Below are 20205 nucleotides of genomic sequence, written 5' to 3'. Positions count from 1 at the left end.
CTAATGCGGCCACGCCCACGGAGGGAGCGCTATTCAGACGCAAATTCAGTCAATACATGCATTCATCGTCTCAATCGTGTATTTATTGTCTTGAAAAGTGTTTTGAATAGCCATAATTGGCGATCTCTGGCCTCTGTTAGTTCAGTTATTTCCTGGATTGCCTATTCTTCTTTAGCATTGGCATTTGTGGACTAAAAGTGCACAGAGCGCCCTCCGGCTGCAAGTATGAATTGTAAACACAGTATCCAGCGTTCAGTGACGACAATAAATAATGAATAAATACTCCTCTGTATAGAAAATTGACATAAACATGAGAATCCATCAGTATTTCTCCAAATGTGCATGATTTTAAGCTAAAAGCCTGTTCAGACACTTTGTATCATAGAAATGCATTATATTTTAATAATAGAATACCATTATTTTAAATTGTAATAATATTTCACAGTATTGCTGTTTTTTCTGTATGTTTGATTTACATTATGATGAGCTGAGACATGATCATCAGGGTTTTTTCACAGCCTACCTGACTGAAAGAGCTCATTATGTATGCAGGTCATTAGAGCTCTTTATCTGATTCTTTTGTCTTCTCAGGTGAGAATCATCCATTATTCATGATTATTCACGCCTCCACGCATACTGTGTTTCTTGACCAAAGATGTTTTAGAAAATTTAAATCTCTATTGTTTTATATGGAGTAGGAATGATAATTTTTACATCATTTTGAAGCAAAAACTCTTGTCTACAACCTCCAATACCCAGAAGTCTTGTGAACAAAGATTTCATATATATATTTTGGCTTTATTTCAGTGACTTAAGTTTTTTGTTTTTTCAATAACCACGCATAAACGTTATTCCTTCAAAAATACAAACATGTACATACATGTTCCTCAGATATTATTGTAGCCTAGTTTGTGCTGAATACAGTGTAATGACACTTTTTCCATTAATATGTTTATGAACAACTGAAAAAAAGCACAAATGTCAGGGCATGTCAAAACTTCTCCAGGCCCCAAATCAGCCTCAGACCCCTGAGGGTTAACTGGTAGACTACAACTTACCTCCAAATAGCAGGACTTTTCTCCGGTTCTTTCAGCATCGCGTAGGCCATTAAATTCCTAGCCGGTTGTCGTCGCCATCAAGGTCAGTCTGCGATATCACTTGATTGAACTGGTCAGAATTCCCAAAGACTGAGTGATGTATTGCACTTTCAGTGTTTAATTAAATAAATTATACATTGTGACCATTGCGACATTATACTTCACCTGAGCGAGAGGGATTCAGACGAGTACCGTGACGTCAGCAGCTCTGATTGGCTGAAGGCAGTGAGCAACAAAATCTGATTGGTCACAGACCAAGTTGGGGAGACATTTGAATTCCGATAAGTCAAGTTCAACCACTCAACATATTTTTTTTCGCATATGTGCTGTTCAATATAGATTTGTGTGTACGATTGTAAAATGATTCTCCCAATGTAAACTTATTAAACATATTTACAAATATTTGGAAATTGTAGGCTACACTTCATATAAAAATGGGCTTTTAATGCATTAGTCATACTGAAATAAATAAGCATAACAAGTAATAAAATGAATTCCAAGCATGAATAAGTAAACTTAAAAAAATACTCAAATTTAACTTTAGATACACTACAACTTCAGGATATTAAATAATGTATTTTTTAAATATACTTTCAGTGCATTGTTACAATGATAATTTTCAGCACACAGTTAAAATATACCACAAATATATTTTTTTATAAAGTGCAAATAAATACACTTTAAAAAAAAAAACTTAACTTTCACTTCAAGTATATTTTTCTAAAATATATATTTTTAGAAAATATACTAAAGTACAATTATTTTAAAGTGTGTTAAAAGTTGTATTGTGAAAATATGATGCTAATATACTTTTATATAAATAAAAATAGTAATTTTTTTGTTAGTATATTTGCAATGTACTATAGAAAAAGGGAATATATTTAAAATACAATAAAGTATGCTTTTTTTTTCACTAGGGCACTACTAAACGTTACACATCATCTCATGAGCATCCCGGTTTTCTCAGGCGTCCTTTGTTGATACAGAACTTACAAGACTGGTAGATCATGTTGCAATAAGCACAAAACTGTAAGCACTGTTTGCTTACGTTGTGTTCATGTATTCATGGACATAACTACAACAAAACAATGCGTTGACACTTGACATGCAGTAAAGGATAGGCAAATTCCCTACTGACCCTTTAAAAATAAATGGTTAAACTATAACAACATTTTATATTTAACCATTTTAGTTTAACCATTCAAACAAACTGACTTCAACATGGAGTTTTGTTCCCATGGTCTAGTACATTTGCTCCATATACAGCTTTAAGGCCAAGTGGCAGTAGTCATGTAATGCAATTTCATGTCATTTTGTTCCGCAAGATGTCAGCAGAGACACTCAGTATATGATTTATGATGTTAACTGTTCTCTAGATATTAACTGTTCTTTGCATGCAATGAAAAAGTGTTTTTTATTTAAGTGAAAGAATGTGAAAAATATGCTTATTTTATATTAAATCTAGTAATTTAAAGGGTAAATAAAATAAAAATACCAACAATCTATCGCACTGGCCCAAAAGTGGAAATGCTGCTATTCATTCAACCAATTCATTCAAAGTGGTGGATTCATTCAGAAATGAAGCAAGTGTCAGACTTGTATCTTGAATTGGTGTTTGAGTCATTTGTTCAACAGATTTGTTAAAAATGCGCTTTCATTCAGAAACTCCAATAAGTGTTGCTCTGAGATGTGTAACGGTTCTGCTGGGGCTTTGAAACTGTTTTCTTGCTGAAATATAGCAAAAATATTAATAAAAAATATTAATTTCTTCAAATATTCACTTGCAATTGTGTTTATATTAAGAAAAAACAGCATTTTTGCTTGTGTGATATTGCGTAACTATATGTTATAAATAGCTTATAAAAAACAAAAACTTATACAGGATCATGTTTTGCACCCATTTCTTATTTGTTTGTTTTTTTCCTTCTCTCTGAATGTGTATATTTACACTAACTACTGCCTTGTTGGCAGAGACTATTTACACTATCTCTTCCCACCATTTTCTGATTAAGCCAGACAAAATTACAAAAGAAATCCCACTGATAACAGGATTGGTGGTGTGAAGAGTAAAGGCCCCTTCACACTAAGAATGATAACTATGAAGATAACTATAAAGATATAGTTCTAAAAATCATTCTAAATATAAAAATAGAAGAGTCAACACCACAGCTATACCGATACAATAACAATAATGATATAGAGGAACAATATCATTGGGATAACTTTCAGAACGATTTTTTCCAGCTGTTGAACGATAAAAAACTGTCAGCCAATCAGAATCCATTCAAATTTAAAAGCTTGTGCATGGCAGATGACAGTGTGGAGAAGTTTATCGCTGAGGTCCAGAAAAATTCACCTGCTGTTTGACAAGTAAAACCACCTTTTCAAGGATACTTAAAAAAAAAAAAAAAAATGAATATATGGAAAACAATTGGTCATACCCTCGGAATAAATGATATTACAATAATTTCTCAAATATACTTCTCTCTTCCTGAAGTAAAATGTATAAATCGCAAATTATCTTGAATTGTGCACAGCTGAATGGTTTTTGATCTCCGCTTTGTAAACGCTGTCTAATTAATGTCATTAATATATAACAGACCACCAGTCAATATCCACGTCAAAGAGCTTTTTTATAAATATGAAAGTTGCCGTGGATTTTTATGCACATGCTAGGAGCAAATCTCTGCGTACGCACATTTAATAAATGAGGCTCCAAGTGTTGTTTTATTCCACTATATTAACTATGTCAGTTAAATTCACTGTTAGATTCGATTGATTACAATACAGAACAAACCAATAAAACAGACTTACAACTCGCTCATTATACAGATTAAAAAAAAAAAAAAAAAAATCATTCTCTGTCTCACGGACTTTGCTGTTAGTTATTTTTATGTAGTTTGTTTTTAGTTCTGAACTGAAACATCCATAAATCCTGCATGTTATTTTCTTTAGTAAGTATAATGTTCCAGTTCTGTAAAACACTGAAATTAATATTTTTCCTTAGTTAATCCACAGTTGTATAGCTCTAGTTCTGGGGCCGTATTCACAAAACATTTTATCTTACCACTAAGAGTTCTCCTAAATGGCAGTAAAAGTTATTAGTTAAGAGTTTTCTCTTAAAACCTATTCACAAAGCTGATGAGACAAACTTTTACTAAGGAACATAAAGAAGTCTTAAGATAAGAGTAAGGGCGGCTATGGATGATGTCAACATGCTTACTAACTACAGTATGCCCACAGTGATATAACAGTGAGTTATATAAATATTGAAGAATGAGGTAACATGTTGCCAAATTCAAATAAAGGTTTTAAAATACAAATGTTGCATATTCAAATAAAGATTTTAAAATAAAAATGTTGCCATATTCAAATAAAGGTTTTAAAATGTTAGCTAGGTGTCACTAATTAAACTAGTACATGTTCAGCTAATTGTCAGCCTCTTACATGTCTGTGTCTCGAGAGAATGTAGAATTCAAGCGACAAATGATGTTTTATAAACAAAGTTTGAGAGGAGCACATTTAAACAGTATCTAATCAGCTCAAGAGGAGGTATATACACAGACGAGAGCCGACTTACCTATAGTTACCTCGAAAGTTTTCTGCATCCCTCCGCCACCCCGTTCCTCACTCTCGGCTGGCGATACGGGGGAGAACTGGGCTAAATAAATTCCAAGCTCGGAGCTCTCAATCCCCTTGGACAGCACACCAAATGCGCTTATTAGCCTTATTAGCGCTTATAAAAAAAATTTACTCTATTTGATCATTTGTAAGTGTGAACTTGTGAAAACAACTGCCACAGGTAATCAGACATTATTTATTTTTTAAAGATTTATTTTTGTCGTCTTATCGTAGATTCAAATCTATAAATCAAAATATTTATTGCATTTTCGAAGAAAAGGTTCAGCACCCAAGGCTCTGTCACTATTGCCTCATGGTGTACAGTGTCTTTGGGCAGATTGCTGAGGTGGATTGGCAGCAACGGCCATTAGGATTGTTTATGATTTGGTCTTAGTGACTTAGGAGTCCTCTTGACTACTCCTAATGTTTCACAGATTTAGTAGCTAGTTTTAGTGCTAAAATGCTTTGTGAAATACTTTTACAGCAAAAATTTAGGACTCCTAAAATTAGGACTGACACACCCATTGTTTTTAAGAGTTTCCCCTAAATCGTCAAGTTAGGAGCTACTTTTAGCCTTAAGATGTTTTGTGATTACGGCCCCTGTGGCCATATGTATACAGCTGCTCAGAGTAAAATTTTAGTCTTAAGTGTGTCAAAATTCTAAGAATGACGTAATTTTACTCTTATTCCTAGACTTGAGAATAAGCATAATTCATAAAGGTTCCTAAGTGTCAAGACTAGGTCTTAGCTCCTAAATTATTGAGGAGAGCTGGAGAAACAAGATTGCAGCAAAGAAGAGGAGACCCACACACTTTCCAATCAAGATATGATGACATGGAGTTGATAAAATGATATAAACTTGATTGACAATTATTTTTGTAACTGACCTAATAAGAAATGTAATAACTTTAATAAATACTAAATGTAATAAATTTAAATATTACAATGAAAAAGTTACAATGAATAAATACTACAATGAAATTATAACAATAATTAATACGTTTAATGCATTTTAATACATTTAATGACTTTGAATAAACTTTTTGTAACTTTAAATGTAAAAACTTCTCCCACTCTACAAATCAATGATCTGACTGTAGAAATAAACCTTTGTTGGTAACTGGAAAATGCAGCAGTGCACCGGACCGGTGATGACTTGAGCCCATCAGTCCACAGTAGGCAGTGTCTTAAATAATACTATTGCTAAACTTACCACACCAAACATAGTGGACAAAATTAATTGGACATTTTTTTTTTTTTTTTAATGACCCTAAACCATCAAAATATGAGGAAAATATTTTTATTTTTATATTATTTAAATGTTTTAAAATATGAGGGAAGAATAAAACTAAACTAAGCAAAGGTATTTATCTGACAATTTTTGGCAACAAAAAAAAAAAAAAAAAAGGAAAACTACAGCGACAGGTTTCAGAAAAACAAAAAAGCACACATTGACTACAACATAATCATTTTTTAATATTTCATTGGTCCCCTTGTTTTTGCATGTGTTCATAATTTCTTTGTATGACAGCCTGGCCAAAAATAATTTAAAATAATTTGAAATTTTATTTTATCATCACACATGAAAGTGTTGACTCAGCTCAGCTACGTGATATGCTTTCATCTTTAAACACATTTTTAAAAATATTTGAATTAAGGTTCATATGGCTGGACATCACATTTGCCCACTACTCTATGGCAGTTCATTAACTTCTCTAACTGACCATTAAACCGTGTGGCAAAAGCAAGCCACTTTTAAGTTGATAGTGGGCTGGAGTTGTTGGAGCCACTGATGGAACTCATGACACATCAGTGCTCCAATTGTAAATGAGGAGACATACATCAATATAAAAAGATTCCACACAATCAATACTGATTTGTGATAATTTTGCATAATGCAAAGCTATTTTAAAAAAATAAATTACGTCAAAAACGTTTCAGTGTCTTTTTAAATTATTTTTTTATAATAACATTAAATTATTGTTGGTGTGCTGCTGTGACTTCACCCTTGCAGGCTCGCTATTGGCTGATTCAAAGGTTGAGGGTGGCCATTTTGAGTTGACATCATTGTAGTCCATAGTTCACAACACTTAAGTGAGCACTTAAGAATCTGTCTTAGACTTTACTAAAAGTTGTTTTTAGCTTCTTTATAAAAGTCTCCTACTCTTAGAAAAGTCCTACTCTTTACTAAGAATTTTTTGACACTTAAGTATATAAAAATATATATTCGGTTAATTCTCTGTTATATGCATATAACTGTAACATCAACACATACTGAGTTGAAGGTAAATAATACAAATGTGTGGTGGTTTATTAAAATATTTTTGTTTTGTAGGATGATGTCAACTGAGAGCACAAATAGTTTCACTCTTATTGGAGAAGCTTCAGATGGAGGAACTATGGAGAACTTGAGTCGCAGGCTGAAGGTATGGACACTATACTACACAATTTCATATTTACATTTATGTTCTTGGCAGACAAAAAAATGGTACAATAAAGTAGGTGATTTATTAGTTTGAGTTGATTTCACTCTATCCACCTTATTCCTACGCCCCATGGCGCTTGCGCGAATTATGGGTGTAACTTCCATTAAGCTGTAAACAGTCAGTGAAAGGCTCACTCTATGAACGCAATAATACGTTTTTTTTTTGTTTTTTTTAAACTGGGTACAATGAGATGACATTATTCTACTCACCCTTCAACCAACGAACATTAAAAGGACATTTAAATGTGTAAAAGCATCAACAAGGTACTTTCAACAGGCCATGAAAAAGCGTGATTCTTTCCACAGCAATAACGGACGGGTTAAACATAACTATAGTGATATAAATCTGTATTATGTAATATACATTGCCTTAATAAAAAATTTTGAACTTCAGCATTGCGTGATACTATTTCAAAGTGATTTCCATCATTTTAACAGATAATAAATTGTATTTACCTGTGAAAAACCTGGAAAGAGACGTGAGGCTTTGAGGAGAAAAACGAGAGATTCTTTGTGCATTCCAGTGAATTATTAATGGGATATATTGTAAATTATATATAAAGGGACAAAAGAAAATAATCACAAGAATAGAAAGCAGCGACTGAAAAGAGCTCTTGCCATAGATAATCTTGTTACGTTAAAATACAAGTGTTACGTTATTCTCATGATGTCTGACGGATAAGCTTTATTTGTAGGGCAACCTTATGATTTGAAACAATTCGTTCCGTCTTTTTAAATGGAAGTTCCCTAAACCGGAAGTGCAACCTATAATTCGAAATGCAGTAGGCTAGTCAGGAATAAGGTGGATAAAAATTAGTCAAAAATCTCACGGTACGATACTACCTCGGTGTAAAGTCCACAGGATGATATTTATTGAGATATAAAAAAAAAAAAAAAAAAAGGACAAATGAAGAATTGGGGAAAGTGCCATAAGTGTTAAACAATGATTGAACATTACAATGATGTACAAATTAACCATATCATATCATGTCCTCTTTACTTTGTCCTCTAATCATAACTGTTTTTGTATACTTGTTTATACTTGTAAAATGAGTTTAACATCTCAACAAATTCACTAACACTTTGCAATAAGGTTCATTAACATTAACGTTAACATTAGTTAGCTACATTAACATGAACTTACAATGAACTGCATTTCTACAGCATTTATTAATCTTTATTAATGTTAATTTCAACATTTACTAATACATTATTAAAATCAAGAGTTGTATTTGTTAACATAAGTTAATGCACTGTGAGGTAAAATGAACAAACTATGAACAGCTGTGTTTTTATTAACTAAGGTTAAAAAAGATTAACAAATACACTAACAAATGTTAGTTCGTGTTGGTACTTCAAAATCTTTTAGCAGTGTCCTCCACCTTAGTGGGGTCATATTACAAAATGTATTAGTCTTTTAGAATCAAAACTTTTTGTAATCTTGACAAAATACATATCGTCGGAAAGGTCTGAGTCTCAAGATTCCTGTAATGATGGGTCAGCAGAATGTGGATCCATTTGCAGCTTTTATTAAAGTAAACACACAAGCAGACAGGGCATAAGCAGAGACAAAAACAGGGACAGGCAGTGGTCGAGACAGGCGGCAGACAAACAGGATCAAAGTACAGGCAAGGGTCGAGACAGGCGGCAATACAGTCAGAGTCCAGGAAACAGGCAAGGATCAGGGCAGGCGGCAAGGTTCAGAAGAGATAAACAGTCCAATCGATAACAGGTAACAGTCCACAGAAAAACGTTCAGAAATGATCACCTCGGCAAATCAAGACTTTGTGGTGCGTGTGTGTGTTTCTTAAATAGTGTGAGTGTGATGCAGTGCAGGTGTGTGCGCAATCAGTCCCAGGAATGAGGGCCCATGGGAAACGTAGTCCGAAATAACCAATGCTCAATATTCCGGTGATGGCTCCCTCCGGCGGTCTGGAGGAAGGACCGAGGGAGCCCCATTCGTGACAGAGCCCCCCCCCACCCGTGAGCGGCTCAAGACGCGAGGAAGTGGACGCCGGGGTCTACCACGTGGTCGAGGGGCTGGTCTCTCCGGGTGCGTCTGATGAAACTCCTCTGTGAGTGAAGGGTCCAGGATATCATCCGCATTGACCCAGGATCGCTCCTCCAGGCGACTAAGTACTGTAGTCTCCTACCCCGGCGTCTGGAGCAGCTCACGTACTTGATAAGCTTCCTCACCTTCGATCATCAAGGGTGAGGGGGTGCGGGCCTCGGCTCCCTCTGGCTCCCCTCTCGGACCCCCGGAGGGTTTCAGCAGCAAAACATGTAAGGTGGGAGAAACACGGTAATTAGCAGGTAAATTTAAACAAAATGATACTGGAGTTATTTGTTTGATCATTTGAAAGGGCCCTACAAACCTGGGACTGAGTTTTCTGCATGGAAGTCTTAACCACAGGTCTGGACAGCCAGACCCATTGCCCCACGGTGTACTGAGGATTGGGACGTCAGTGTCGATTGGCCTGGATCTCCTGTCTTCGTACGGCACGTTGTAAGTGATGGCGGGCTTGATTCCAAGTCTCCTCGCTTCTTTGCATCCACTCAGTGACAGATGGTAGGTTGGACGGTTCTCCAGACCAGGGAAATAATGGAGGTTGGAAGCCCAGGATGCATTGAAAGGGGGTGACTCCAGTGGCAGGTTTTTGAAGGGAGTTTTGGGCGTATTCTGCCCAGAGCAGATAATGGCTCCAGTCATTCTGGTTGCGTTGACAGTAGGTGCGTAGAAATCTGGTTAGCTCTTGGTTCATGCGCTGTGTTTGGCCGTTGGATTCTGGATGGTACCCTGAAGTGAGGCTGACGTTGATATTGAGATTCTTGAAAAATGAAGCCCAGACTCGCGATGTGAACTGAGGACCCCTGTCTGACACAGTGTCCTCGGGTAGTCCATAGAAACGGAACATATAGTTACACAAGAGCTCTGCTGTTTCGAATGCTGTAGGTAGTTTGGCCAGGGGGATGAGTCTGCATGCTTTATAGAAGCGGTCAATAACTGTGAGAATGATAGTGTGGCCCTGGGATTTGGGGAGATCAGTGACAAAGTCAATGGCTATATGAGACCAGGGACGTTGTGGAATGGGCAGAGGTTGTAATAAACCGGCTGGAGCTTGATGCGATGCTTTGGTGGTTTGACAGAGTGAACAGTTGGTGATGAAATGAGTGGTGTGGGGGAGCATGGAGTCCCACCAGAACCGGTTTTTGCAACAGGTGCAGAGTGGCTGTGACCCCCGGGTGACCAGAGCTTGGAAAATCATGGACATGATGGAGTAATCTGGCTGGAACATATGTGCGATCTGGTGTGCATGCAGGGGGAGGTGCAATCTGTTTGTTGGCGTGTGTGATTTCTGTGATAATGTCCCACTGGATGGGAGCGAGCAGTAGTGTGTCAGGGATTATGCTCTCAGCATTCTCCGTCCGTCCCACCTCCTCATGTTGCCGTGATAGTGCATCCGCCTTAGTATTTTTAGAACCTGGCCTGTAATTTACAGAGAACTGGAAGCGTGTAAAGAACAAGGCCCACCTAGCCTGCCGTGGGTTTAGACGTTTGGCTGAACGCAGGTATTCCAGATTTTTGTGGTCCGTGAGAATGGTGAACGGATGTTTTGCTCCCTCCAGCCAGTGACGCCACTCTTCCAGAGCCGCCTTCATAGCTAGTAGTTCCCGGTTGCCCACATCATAATTACGCTCTGCCGCCGACATTTTCCTTGAATAGATAGCACAAGGGTACATTTTCTCTGGGTTACCTTGGCGCTGAGAGAGAACGGCCCCTATACCCATGCTTGAAGCGTCTACTTTCACAATGAAGGGGAGTTCAGGGTCTGGATGACGGAGAATGGGTGCTGTGGTGAAACATTCCTTTAACTCTTGGAAAGCCTGTACTGCCTCGGAAGACCAGACGAGACGTGAGGATTGTCGCTTGGTCATAGATGTCAGTGGGGCTGCCACGCCGCTGAAATTCCGGATGAATCTTCTGTAGAAGTTGGCGAACCCCAAGAATTGTTGCAGTTCTCTTAGCGTGCGAGGTTGTGGCCACTCCAGTACTGCCCTCACCTTACTGTCATCCATGGCCACGCCCTCCCGGCTGATCACATAGCCCAGAAAGGTTGTGGAGGTTTGGTGGAATTCGCACTTCTCGGCCTTTGCATAAAGTTTATGTTGGATCATTCTCTGGAGTACTGCCCGAACGTGCTGAACATGTTCGTCGTAGGAATTGGAGTAGATGAGGATGTCATCTATGTAGACAATGACCCATCGATTGAGCATGTCGCGGAAGACGTCGTTGATAAAGGACTGGAAGACAGAGGGACTGTTGGACAGGCCGAACGGCATGACGAGGGTCTCGTAGTGACCAGTAGCTGTGGAGAAGGCTGTTTTCCATTCGTCTCCCTCTCTGATGTGGATCAGATTGTATGCACAGCGAAGGTCCAGCTTGGTGAAGTATGTGGCTTGTCTGAGTTGTTCGAGGGCTGGAGGAACCAAAGGCAAGGGGTACCGGAACTTCACCGTAATGTCGTTTAGTCCACGATAATCAATACAGGGTCTTAGATCGCCATCCTTTTTCTTGACAAAGAAGAACCCTGAGGCTGCTGGTGAGGTAGAAGGACGGATAAATCCTTTAGCGAGTTCCTCCTCGATGTATGCTTTCATGGCCGCTGACTCGGGTTGTGATAGAGGGAATATTCGGCCCTTGGGAGACGTGGTGCCCGGCAGCAGGTCGATGGCACAGTCACCAGGCCAATGAGGAGGTAGCTCGGTGGATTTGTCCTTGCTGAAAGCCACGGCCAAGTCGGCATATTCGATGGGTATGTTGGGTTTCTCGGTGTCAGTATCGTGGAGTGTGGCAGTTTGAACCGGTAGAGGAGTGATTTGATTCAGGCAGTTTTTGTGGCAGTTAGCGTCCCATTGTACAATCTGGCCTTCTTTCCAGGAAATGTGAGGGTTGTGAATTCGAAGCCACGGTAAACCAAGGATTACAGAGTTGTTGGGTGAGTGAATGACGTAAAATCGGATTTTCTCATGGTGTAGGGCTCCTACTTGCAGAGCGAGCTCAGCGGTGATATGGGCCACTCTGCCTCCGCCGATGGGCTTCCCATCTAGCGCCTCCACTGTTAATAGGGAATTACAGTCTGTTAGAGGAATGTTATAATCTTTGATAAAGGAATCTGACATGAAGTTCCCAGCAGCACCAGAATCCAGCAGAGCGTGAGTGGATATATCTTGGCCATTAACTCCCTCGGGTCGGCGGTCACGCGTTTTTTTTCTAATCAGTGTGAAAGAGACTCAAAATACTCCATCAATGTTGCACATACAATTAAGAGCTATACACCATTTTAATCTGTGGAATATCTTCTTTTATTCGTGTACACTCAGAGTAAAAACAAAATGTTGTGCTTTTTGCAAAATAAAGAAAACCAACATGATGCATGATCTCTCGTCTCCCTCTGAACGAAGTCCAATCTGATAGTTCTCAGAAAATGAACTGTAACTTGGTGAATACTAATCACAAAAAAATTAAACTTCTGTCTAAAAAAACGCTGAAATGTCAGGTTTTAAATCGTGTAAGTCAAATCGAAAACAAACATTGTGTTTATGTAATCTGTATGAAAAGAGAGCCATGTCAGAAGTCCGTGATTCAGCTCATTATCCGCTAATGCGGCCACGCCCACGGAGCCAGCGCTATTCAGAGGCAAATTCTGAGGCAATGCATGCATTCATCGTCTCAATCGTGTATTTATTGTCTTGAAAAGTGTTTATCTGGATGTTAAAGCCATGGTTAGCGACCTCTAGAAGACATGCCGTTAGTTCCTGGTTCCTGTTCTTCTTTAGATTAATTTGTGGACTAAAGGTGTACAGAGCGCCCTCCGGCTGCAAGTATGAATTGAAAACAGTATCCAGCGTTCATAGTGATGACAATAAATATTGAATAAATATTACTCCTCTGTATAGAAAATTGACATAAACATATGAGAATCAATCAATATTTCTCCAAATGTGCATGCTTTTAAGCTAAAATCCTATATGAAATGGTTGGCCTGGGCACTCAGTTCAGAAGAAATCTGCATGAGGGCTGCTGGATCGCTGAGCGGCGAAGTCTTCTGTAATGATGGGTCGGCAGAATGTGGATCCATTTGCAGCTTTTATTAAAGTAAACACACAAGCAGACAGGGCATAAGCAGAGACAAAAACAGGGACTAAAGGTGGACTAAAGTGGTCAAGACAGGCGGCAGACAAACAGGATCAAAGTACAGGCAAGGGTACAGGCAAGGGTCGAGACAGGCAGCAATACAATCAGAGTCCAGGAAACAGGCAAGAATCAGGGCAGGCGGCAAGGTTCAGAAGAGATAAACAGTCCAATCGATAACAGGTAACAGTCCACAGAAAAACGCTCAGAAATGATCACCTCGGCAAATCAAGACTTTGTGGTGCGTGTGTATGTGTGTGTCTTAAATAGTGTGAGTGTGATGCAGTGCAGGTGTGTGCGCAATCAGTCCCAGGAATGAGGGCCCATGGGAAACGTAGTCCGAAATAACCAATGCTCAATATTCCTCGGAAGGACCGAAGGAGCCCCATTCGTGACAATTCCATATTTGGTGGTTATTTTGTGATAGAAGTTGAGCGAGATATTGAGAGAGAAATTTATACATTTATTTTAACTTTTTTATACTTTAATTTTTAAAGACTAACGAGTATGAGCTGAAGAAAGTGCTTCCATTCACATCCATCCATCATAAACAGCTCCAGGGGGTTAATAAAGGCCTTCCGTATTCAATGTACGAAGAAAGTGTAAAAACTCTTGCAGTTCAAAAAGCTCATCTACGTCCTACGCCTTCCCTATTCAATTTACGGAAAAAGCTTAACTGATGTAAAGCCGGTTTACACTTTCTTCGTAACTTGAATACGGAAGCTGGTCTGGCGGAAGCTAGATATTTTAACTTGTTAAATATGAATTTTTTTTTTTTTTGGACTTTATTAATCCCCCAGAGCCGTGTGGAGTACACATTTATGATGGATGGATGTGGATGGAAGAACTTTCTTCAGCTCATACTTGTTGGTCCCGCTCACTCCCATTATGAAGATCGGATCTTCTTGTCAGGATATCTCTAATTGTGTTCATTAGAAAGAAAAAAGTCATATACACCTAAGATGGCTTGAGGGTGAGTAAAGCTTGGGGTAATTTTCATTTAAAAGTGAACTAATCCTTTAATGGTTCAATATTCTAACACATTCGAGGTATACAAATATATAACCTGTATTTATACAATACATACAATAATGCAATCTATTTAATAGGTGCTTGTGTTGTAAAAATTGAGCTTATAGTTTCCACTGAAATAAGCAAAGAACATACAGTATATCTGTGTTAACTAGGAATCCATTGTAATAATTCTGATCCTGGGAACAGTATGCGATACCTGCTCTTCCTCTCTCATCTCCATCACCTTCTCTCCTCCTTCTTCTCTCAGTCTCCTTACCTTGACTTGTAGCTATATTTCCCTTGCCAGAGCTGAGCTTTGATTGATACAGTCTTTGCAAACTGATTGTTTCTGTCGGTTGTTTAAAACAGCTGTTTAGTTAAGCTATTTACATCTTATCTCGCACTTTGACTGTTAACTAAAGCGTTGCACTGGAATTTGCACTCACCACTTCTGTGAACATTAAGCCCGCCTACTTTGATTTCATCTCAAACATTTTGACATTACGAGCAGTGTTAGTCCGCTGAAGCAGCTCAGATGAGAAGGTCGCGATGAGCAATATCCTTGCAGCACCAAATTGAAGTGAATATTTGGCAATTACTTTCATTAAATATACACTTAGTAAAATTAGTGGTCCGGATCTCGGGGACCTCACTAGTGGGTAAGGCCCTGTCTCCACCCTAATTTTTTTTTTTTTATAATTTACCGTATTTTCTAGAAAATAAGTTTCACCTGTCCTGAGTGTTGCATTGCTTTGTTGCATTGTTGAGAAACACACACACGCATAAAATGTAGGCATATTACTTCCCCTCACTCCACAGCAAATCCTCAGAACAAAACAAGAATGAAAAATACCCTATGAAATAATAATAATAATAATAATAATAATAATAATAATATACAGACAACATTTATTTTAAACGCCAAGTCTAAACGAATTAATTTGAATCAAAACTGAAACTGCACAGACGTTGGGCTTGTGCATTTCTCACTCAGTCCAAAATTTCCACATTTGATATGTAGCCTAACATTTGGATGCTAAACTATTTAACCATTTATGTAAAGAAAACTTTATAGTTCAGTCCCAATATAGGCCTACATGTAAATTAGCATCTTCACATGTGGAGAAATGAGATTGGAATAACAGCAAGTCGACAGTATAAGGGTTAGTTCACCCCAAAATGAAAATTACTTACCATCATGTCATTCCAAACCCGACTTTCATTCATCTTTGGAACGCAAATGAAGATCTTTTTGATATCAGAAGGCTGTTAGATTTCCTTCCATTGACTGCCTTTGTAACTACCACTTTGTTGCTTCAAAAACTTCATAAAGGGATCGTAAAACGAATCCATATGAATGGAGTGGTTTAGTCCAAATTTTCTGAAGAGAATCGACCGCTTGTTATGACACGAGAATGCCTGTAACACATGAGAATGAACCTCATTGGTTACGCAGCACGTTTGAGTTTCCAGAAGAGGTTTGTTCTTGTGCGTTATTCAGGTTAGGTTGAGCTTCTGCCTATGTTCGCTGATCAATGTTTATATAGGAGTAAAAGGCTAAATCAAATCTGTTCATCATAACAAGCTATCGTTTCTCTTCAGAAAATTTGGACTAAAGCACTCGATTCATATGGATTAGTTTTGCAATTTCATTATGAAGTTTTTGAGGCATCAAAGTGGTAGTTACAAAGGCAGTCTATGGAAGGAAATCTGACAGCATTCTGTCATCAAAAAGATCTCCATTTGTGTTCCAAAGATGAACGAAGGTCTTGCAGGTTTGGAACGACATGAGGGTGAGTAATTAATGACAGAATGTGGGCTTCATCTGAATACAGAGTCGCCCCGAGCCTTTTTAAACATTTCTTTAAATACTCAGACCAAGACAAAACATCCCCCAATGTGGGGCATGAACTTACAATTTGCATCAGAATTTGCATTGACTAGGGTCACAGACCCAGGGGGTTCGCACCTTGCTGTGGAACAGGAGGTGGTTTGGATGAGGGACCCTGGGAAAGGGGCACACCACAGTTGCAACCAAAATATCTCTAAACTCTGACTTTGATTGTCAGCTTCACTGCGCGCTGCTCCAACGATTGTAAAGGGAGCTTTCTTTGATCGCTTTCTTTATATCATTTAATCACGTTAAATAACAAATTATTTTCATCCTACTAAGAGAAACAACGCAAATTGACGTTTAGTCACTGGTTTGATTTACTGACACACAGACAAAGAACATCTGACTGTACATGAATCATATCAGATCAGGCATTAGAATTAACACAGTTACTTACATGTTGCATTACTGTCGAGTCCAGGCACTGCACGATATTTTGTAATCCTCAACGGCATGTTTATTGCTTGGTAGCTCGATCTGGTTTAGCACCACGTAGGCCTATGTTACTTAGGCTACCTATTCTATTGCATGTCATGCGCGAATCGGTGGGTGGGGCTAAACAGGCAGTGATGAAGTAGGCGTTGATCTTCTGCAGAGGCGGTGATTGCTGCCCTTTGACGTCATAGATCCCCACTTTGATAATATTGTCGTTTGCTGGGGCTGATGTCAATAAAAGCTTTTATTTGACTAAAAAGGAAGTTTTCAGCTCTGAAACTTACAGGATATTCTTATAGTATGATGACCTCTTATATGTCAAAAACTCAAGGAAAATTTGATTTCTCAGTTCATCACCTCTTTAAATTATAAAATTAATAAATGGAGCCAAATCACGGAAACTGCAAAGCAGTGTTAATTTCGTTGTCGAATAATTTGTCATTATTTTCATCAATGACATTTTTTCACATAACAAAATGAGACGATGACTAAATAAAAATGCGTTTTGAATGACTGAATAAAGAGTAGATAAAGAGGGTCGATTTGGGAAGATATCCAGTCAAGACTGCTGTCCTGTGTGGAAGATGTGCACATTTGAATCTAACCGCAGGAAAAAGTGGCGCTGTTGCGCACTCTACAGGCTGTTGCGTGCTCTACAGGCTCACCCAGCAGCACTTCAGACTGCTTCACAATTAATGAATAGTGCACATTTATGCCAATTGATTGCTTATAAGCTAATATTGATGAATTATGACAATGTTTACCTCACAATGTTTATATGGTAGTATGTTTTAGACGGTTGTAAGAATGCATATTTTATCTCCCTCATGAGTAGTCTGCTACAGTGCAGACTGCAGACATTTCAGAAAAAGAGTCACGGTGTATTTCGGGATGGTTTATAATTATTATTTTTTCCTGGTCATTATTGTTATTTTGTTTACACAAACTTTTTAAACTTTTTTAATTCATAGTAAACTACTGTATCTTCTGTCACAGGAAGGAAAGACTAAGAACATTATTTGACACATTATTCAATATATTTTATAAGTATACGGGTTATTATAGTTAACTAAAACTAAAACCATAAAAAATCTTCATTTCTTGAAATAAACTTTAACTGAAATAAAAAAATATATATAGCTTATATATAAAAATGTCAACTTATTTTCTTTCATCTAGTTTCCAAGCTTTAGCTTAACCTCATGTATTAAACTAACAAAAATAAAAATAACAATAAAAAAAACTATATAGACATTTAAAAGCAAAAACTAAAAAACATAAACACCAAAAATTACTAAAACTTTTAACTAAACTTGCTATGGCGAGTAAAGTACAGTTGGTTGTCTTAAGTGAACAGAAACCGTTTGGAGAATATCAGATGTATATCAGTGTATTGGATATGTGTATTGTTAGAGAAATGCTTACTTAATGCTTAACTTAATTACAATTTAGTTGACTAAATCTACTGTAGATTTAGTCGACTAAAACTAGACTAAAACTAAATGGCATTTTAGTCAAAAGACTTACTAAAACTAAATCAGAAATTGCTGTCAAAATTAACACTGCTGCAAAGATGATTTTAATATCACCTGATTCAACTCATCAGCTCATTAGTAGAGACTGCAAAACCTGAAGTAGGTGTGTCAGATAAGGGCAACATACAAAATGTGCAGTGCTGGAGTTCCTTCAGGTCATTAAATTATTGCACTCACCATATTCGCGCGTCATCCTCTCTCCTCCACTGGAAGCACGGCCGCGGTGTTCGGCGATGGCCAGAGGTTCAAACAAAGTTTACATGCCCAACAACATCTCCTCGAGTGAAAAAGAAACAATAGAAGGGAAAAGACAAAATAACGTACTTCGATCTCGCCGATCAGGTGTTCATGCACAGTGATGTCCAACGCATGCGAGAGAGAAAACTAGCTAACCGGAGAAAAATGTTACGTCGTTTAAACAATGATTTTCACTGCTCACAAACAGTCTCTCGGGGGAAACAAAGAAATGATAAAAAGGTAAATGTCTGTCAAACTTGCCAAAACAAATGTTCCAACTTCTCATCGACAGCTCAAGTTCACACACACTATGACAAAATGGCGTCATTACCTGACTCGCTGCAGCAAACCAATGTGTGGGAGGCATGGTCAGAAGAAAAACTTAATAATTTGAGCGCATTTAACTTAAATTTATTAACACATTCAAATTATATCCACAGATTAGTAGAATATACTTACATTTTATAAGTAATGCAATCAAACTTAAATATTTTAAGTATATTGTAATGTTTAATTAAATATAAAATCCAGGCTAAGAGGACACTCTCACCTATTCATATTTAACTTAGATATTCTAAAACCTTTTCACTTTTATTTTGTCTCTGTCCCAAATTTTCTGGAGTGTGTTGCATTCATCAAAACCAAAATTTGTTTATATTTACAAAGTACAATTAAATTGGTCAGTGGAAACATTGGTAAACTTTTTTTTGTACTTTTGTCAGTTAAATAAATGTTCAAGAAAATTAGCAAATCACAGAATCTTTTATTGCATTTTACAAAATGTCCCAACTTTTCTGGAAATGAGGTTGTAAGTTCAATACAATCCATAGCACAAAATAAATTAGACTATGACAAACTTTTATCAGCATTATTGATCAATCTTGTCACATGCCTCCCCATTCTAGGGGTCAGGGAAGCAGTAACAAAGAATGTTAATGACAATTAATGTTAACAGACAAACAAGAGCTCTCCTGCCCCAGCACTCCACAAAGATTACACAGATTTATGAAACTCTCAAAAGTTAAATTTTATTTGGTAGGTCCAAAGTACAAAAAGGAAAGCATCAAAAGGCCTCAGGAGGGTATAAGGCCAAAATAATAAACATACAGTTCTGACGTTGAGGGGAACACTTTCTAACCTTTCAAAATAAAATTCAAAATGAACAAAAATTTTTTTACCTTACTCCCTCTCTAGCCAAACACAGGAGAAAACATGAACATAAAAAACGTCATCCACCTCCTTACTGCTTCCTAAATAAACTAAAACAGAGTGACTTAGAAACAGTTTTAACTTAAAACTCTTTTAGGAATATGAAGGAACTTAAGAAAATTGTTTAGCAACAATTAGCCAAGTCTTTAAGTTAACAATAAATTGTACAACAACCAACAAGGAGGTATAGGCTGCATTTACACTGCAAGACTTAATGAACAGATCCGGTCTTTTGACCATATCCGATTTTTTGGCCAGTCTGTTTACATTTACTTTAGATGCGACCGGTATCCGATATCTGTGTTTACATTAATTCCCGCCCAAAATGATTGTCATTGATAGCTTTGCATGCACATGGTAGACCCTCGGGTTTTGAATGGCCGTGCTATTAAAATTATTTATATATTTCACGTTGGTCATGATTACCTGCCAGAATGGATAAGTTCACAGCTATCAGTGTCATGGATGTTTTGCAGTGTGAATTC

The 20205-nt window shown here is 37.6% G+C and overlaps 1 protein-coding gene across 1 annotated transcript in view; it reads left to right on the top strand.

Annotated features, from left to right (window-relative positions):
* becn1 (beclin 1, autophagy related) overlaps positions 1-20205 on the top strand; it is a 112514-nt gene that overhangs the window by 51937 nt on the left and 40372 nt on the right. The window contains exon 5 of the mRNA XM_048187618.1: positions 7054-7144. Within this exon, the coding sequence (XP_048043575.1) occupies positions 7054-7144 (91 nt within the window). The remainder of the gene's footprint in view (positions 1-7053; positions 7145-20205) is intronic.

This window comes from Megalobrama amblycephala, linkage group LG4 (genome assembly GCF_018812025.1).
Source record: "Megalobrama amblycephala isolate DHTTF-2021 linkage group LG4, ASM1881202v1, whole genome shotgun sequence".
Taxonomy (NCBI): domain Eukaryota; kingdom Metazoa; phylum Chordata; class Actinopteri; order Cypriniformes; family Xenocyprididae; genus Megalobrama; species Megalobrama amblycephala.
Note: the sequence above shows the minus strand (reverse complement) of the source record. Positions and strands in the feature narration are given on the sequence as shown.